At 42.5% G+C, this 5,675-nt stretch overlaps 1 protein-coding gene across 1 annotated transcript; it reads left to right on the plus strand.

The window, feature by feature from the left end:
- Positions 1–410: 410 nt before the first annotated feature.
- Positions 411–5,557, plus strand: LOC119569442 (the record flags this gene model as incomplete). The annotated part of the gene is made up of 3 exons (XM_037917602.1): positions 411–537; positions 1,381–1,520; positions 5,415–5,557. Coding segments are annotated over exons 1-3 (410 nt in total), but the record flags the coding sequence as incomplete, so codon positions are not given.
- Between the last annotated feature and the right edge of the window lie 118 nt (positions 5,558–5,675).

The raw sequence follows: 5,675 nt of genomic DNA on the forward strand, positions 1-5,675 counted from the left end.
CTGGAGGCCAAAATAACCTTCCCGCCTTAGACCTTGGAGAATCTGACTCCTGGGCAATCCTGAAAGTTTCCAACCCCCAGCCAGACTGTTTCAAGGACAGCTGAACAATCCCAGCCCGTGTGCACCCCAGCATCAGCCTGTACAGGCCAGGAAGCCGGAGTCCCAAATTCCTCAGGCTCAGCCCCACTGAGCCCCTGCCCCAGACACTGAACCCTCAGCCTGATGAGATACAGACATGGAGCCCCAGTCAGTTTCCCCCCCCTAAAAGTAACATCCGGCACCCCCCTACATTGCCTCCACCTCTCGTCAATCAGTCAGACCAAAGTCAATAACAATCCCAAGGTCAGCGAGCTTAGGGACCTCCCAGTGATATACCTCTGACCATCTGATGCCCCACCTCCACACCTAACATGGTTCGAGCACGTGAGACATTCACCGATGACGAGGGGCTGGAGAGAGCGCTCATGGACGGAACTGCAACAGACCCGAAACACTATGGGCATCCGGCTCTTTCAGAAAACCCCCCAACAATACCAAGTACTCTGATCGATTCGAAATGGCTCGGAAATTAAAAATAAAAGAATTTAAAGTGGTTAGTAACGAAAAAGAGGCATACATCATGGTTCACAATCAAAAAGACTACACAAACACTCAAGAAGGCCAAAATGCGTATCACAAACGACATGATTGATCAATGCCCAGACATAGACAAAATTAAACAACGGGTACTTCCTTGAATAAACAACACAATAAAACATGCACACCATACACTACCTCACCGCCTCACCATATACACACAACGTTACTCATGGACAACACCCCCCTGAAAAACTGAAACTGTGCAAACACCATACAGAAGACACGCCCAAACATCATACTCATTAACAGCCATGGGCTCATACATACCCCACTCAAAAATCTACATGTCACCACCTACTCTTCACAACAAATCACAAGAAAGAGCGATGGTCGTAGCCAATTTGATCAGAAAGAACGACATCTCACACAAAATCATCAATAACTTTCAGTCAGACTTTGGCAGTCGAAATAAATACACACCTGGACCCATTATACTTAGCAACACTATACATTTCCACCAAGAAGACATTTCATACCCAGGAACCTGACATCTTGCAGCTCATGAGGCATTAAACAAACCAATCTACATCATGGGAGGACTTTAACGCCCAAAACCACGCACTCTTTGGCTAAACCAAACAAACACCGATGGCAGAAGGCCTCGCCTCACTTCATACAACAGGACAGACTCACACACCCGGTCCACACCACACCAACATTTATAATACATAACACTAGCAACAACACCCCGACATAGTCTTGGCAACCACAGAGCACACTTACACCACAATATCACAACAGGCGACGTCACATCCAGCGACCAACTACCGGTCATTTTAACACTGTCAACAAACCCTATCATGATTACACAACAAAACCCAGAGAATCCTTCAACATGCAAACTGGGGAGGGCTTCAAAACAATCACTTGAAGACACACACGTACTGATCTCGAGGGACCAGCCCACCACACACAATAAACCACCCACTTGAACAGTGGTACGCAGAATACAGACGGCCCGACAGGCAAAATCCCCAAAAACACACACAAGACTATCCCTATACAGGAGAAAAAACATCGCTGAAAATTGCTTAAAAATACAATACAGACAACATACACGACTAACAATACACGGGCTGGGACCATACCATAAGCACACGATACAGAGAAATCCAAACACAAATACACACGAAAATTAAAGTAATGAACAAACACCAACTGTGGACAACACTCGCGCCAAAGGACTATGTAAAACTCTAAAGACCCCAAGAAAATTGGAGTTCCTTCAAAACATGGGCTCGAACAAACAGATAATCACATACATATTACAACACACACAGACAGAAGGTTGACTCGGTGGAGGAGAGGGAGCCTCTCCATTGGAATTCTGCAACAGAATTTCCAAATCTGCCCAACCGAGGACTCCCGATTCCACCACATTACAGAGACGGGTTAACAAAAACTACCTACAAACAACATAGGAACATAATCTCCCAGAAAACATCATTCACTAAACACTCTCACAGAGGACAGTTCCCCTCTCCACACCAATCACTTCAGAAGAAATAACAAACACAATCAACGCACTAAAAACCAACAACACCAGGAGCTAGCAACATAAACAAAACACAATCATCGAACATTCTACACCGAATGAATCGAGCAGACTACGCCAATCTTCAATGCAGCACTGGCACACAGGAATTTCCCTGACAAGTTCAAACATGCACACTCCAACTTAATACCCAAACCAGGAAAATCTGCACCGAGGTGGGGAATTTACCGCCCGCATCCACTCCTAGAAGTCCCAGGAAAAACTGCTAGAGCGGGAATGCACAGAGACTCATCCCACACATTGAAAACAACCAAACACACAACATTAGGCATTACTGCTTTCGCCCACAAAGGGGACCGAGAGCGCCATCGCCCTCGACTACGAGGAGATCGCTCTCGGTCTCGCCTAACAAAGCACCAGACGGAACGCAATACTAACGAGATCGTCAGCAAGGCCTGATAAGGTATGGCATGACGGTCTCAAATACAAACTAACAAACTACACTGCCCACCACACTTCACACGCTTGTCTCATGCAGCTTCCGGATGAAAGGACTGCCACAATACGCCTGGGAGCTCACCTAGGCACCCCCATCCACTCAGAAGTGGAGTACCACAGGGAAGCGTATTATCGCCAACCCTCATATCCTGTACACAGCCAATCTGCCATGAACGACACATACCGCAAACTCTATTCCTATGCAGACGATATCACACAGATATCCACACACCCCTCTAAATCACAACATTCATGGAAACGAACAACAGAAAGAGCTATACAGCACATCAACCAAATTGGAGCACCACTGAAAATACAGACAAACATAACAAATTCAAACTCATACCCATAGCACGTAGGAAAAACACCAACCAATCACGATCAAAACAACCAAACATCATACACCACACAGGAAACATTCTTGGGACTACGACCAAGCACAGGCTTTCACAAAACACGTTAAACAAAGAAATAAGCACAAGCAAAAAATAACACTAACAAAACTAAAACGGTTTTTCATGCTGCCACACCACAAAACAAAACTCAGAATTTACAAAAACAACACGCAGACCATTCTAGAATATATGCTATCCAATGGTGTGCAATACATACTCACAAAAATCCGATGCAATCAGTACAGAACAAAGCATACTCTGGGTTAACACGGCGCAACATTCTAGACGAATTTCGCGAAACACTTACACAGAACATACAGCATGGAAACCAATAAACACACGCATACACAGACGAGGCAAAAACACCTGGCCAGGACACGAGACACAAGAAACGAACAATATAAACAACATCTTACACAAAACACACAAACAACTCACAAAACACGCCTGGTGGCCAGACACTACCACTCACAGAACACGAAACACCCACCCCGATATACACACACACACAACCGCACCCTGGACTTGTGACCATGACCATGTTTTATGTTTTTAATGTTTTAATAAACAAGATGAAGGAAAAAAAAAAAAAAAAAACCTCTCCCCCAAAAAAAAAATGAAATAATAATAAAACAGAAGTTACCCTTCAGAATCCCAAAGGATTGGTTAATCCACGCCAAACATAACTAACGGCAAGGAGAGCGACCATCAGCCTCTGCCAGCTCACCTGAGAGCTCCACCTGGGCGCGGCGCGATTAACAATCACGGGGGGAGAGAGGGGCTCGGCCACCTTGGGGTCCCAAAGGTTTATAAATTCGTGGCGCTGTTACCACGGCTTGTCACGTGGCCCGCCTCTCGGCCGCCTATGGTCGTGGATCAGCGTCGGACGCGAAACTATTAACGGGGAGATTCCAAGGACTGAACATCTTACAAACGTGCTACGGACTCTGACTCGATTGGCTGTGATTATGGGAGTGCACTCGTGCAATTGCATAAGGCAGACACGCGAATCAGAAGACGAGCAGGATGGAGATGTTCTACGGAAAAAGGGAGAAAAAAAAATAATTAACTCCTAAAAAAAAAAAAAAAAAAAAAAAAAAAAAAAAAAAAAAAAAAAAAAAAAAAATCCTTCAATCACTGCTATCTTATGTTTACTTGCTTTTGTTTTGTTCTTGTTCCCGTTTTGTTAATTACATTCTAATATTCACCTCCTATCTATTTAACCACCATTTTCGTTGACACTCCTGTTCTGTCCGCTATTTCTGTTTTTGTTTTTGTTCTGTTCTTGTTCTGTCTCTTATATTATATTATGTTATTATTGTTATCACCATTTTTTACCACAATTACTTGTCTATCTATGTAACATGCTCCCTTTTCGTTCCCACCCATTTGCAATAGTCAGACCAAGTTGTCAAGAATTCACTCCCCTCGATTGAAATATAATATACCACTTTATTCTTTTATCAAGCATCACTCAATCACCCCATCCCTCATCACATCTCACCCATCCCCCTCTGTCCCTATCTAGATTCATTTCTCCTTGATCACCCATTACTCCTCGTTTTATGTAACATATTTTTCATTCTGCCACTGGAGTCCCCCCAGCCTCTTTTCTTTTCTTGTTCTTGTTCCTGTTCTTAGCAATTAAAAACAAAATACAAAATTAAAATAAATACAAAACAAAATACAAAAGTTTAAAATAATAAAATAAAATAAAAAAATATAGTTAATTAATTCCATTCATTTAATCATAAGTCAAACTTGTTTCTGTTCTCGTTCTTGTTCTTAGCAATAAAAAAAAAAAATAATAATAATAAAAAATAATAAAATATAAAAAACAAATATAAAAACTCAAAAAGTAATAAAACCAATAAAAATCATTTGTTAGAATTAAGCCTAGTTTATATTTATTTATTGTTACCAACTCACCACATCTTTCTCCTTATTAATCTAGTTTAAGACATAAATACAAAATCAATAAAAAAACATAAAACGTAAAAATAGAAAAAAAGTATATAAACCAAAATAAATTGATATATATAACGATATATATATATTTATTTATTACAAAAAAAAAAAAAAGAGGCATTTACTTCGATAACACAATAACGTAACCATAGCCACTTCTTCTCACCAATAGCAAATAAATAAAATCAACCACTCACCTCCCCCCCCCCCTCGAAACTCCAGACATGAAAGAGAAATATGAATGCAATGTATCTACCATGCAAGGGTTCTCGCCCCCTACTTTACCAATCTCTAAACTTCCTTAAATTTCACCACTTACCTCTCTCCCCCCCCCCTTCGAATTCTTCCCTCTACTTCTTATTTGCTTATCTTTATGCGATAGGTTATAAGTCCTAAAGCAAACACAGCTGGTCTGGTAGGGTGGTAAGGTAAAGGGCAAGTCAGTCCGCTCCGCAGGCCGGCTTCGTTCCCTGTTGGCAATTCACCGCCTTCTGCGTAAGGGCAACTACGCCGAGCGTGTGGAGGTGCCCCGTGTACCTGGCTGCGTCATGGAATACCTGCCGTGAGGTCCGGAATTGGCGGTAACGCGCTCGTGACACAGAAGACCCGTATCATCCCCGTCCTTGCAGCTTTTTCCATCCGTAACGTAAGAGCTCAACAAGCTGCGTCTGGCGTACCAT

The sequence above is a fragment of the Penaeus monodon genome, unplaced genomic scaffold, assembly GCF_015228065.2.
Source record: "Penaeus monodon isolate SGIC_2016 unplaced genomic scaffold, NSTDA_Pmon_1 PmonScaffold_15172, whole genome shotgun sequence".
Taxonomy (NCBI): Eukaryota; Metazoa; Arthropoda; class Malacostraca; order Decapoda; family Penaeidae; genus Penaeus; species Penaeus monodon.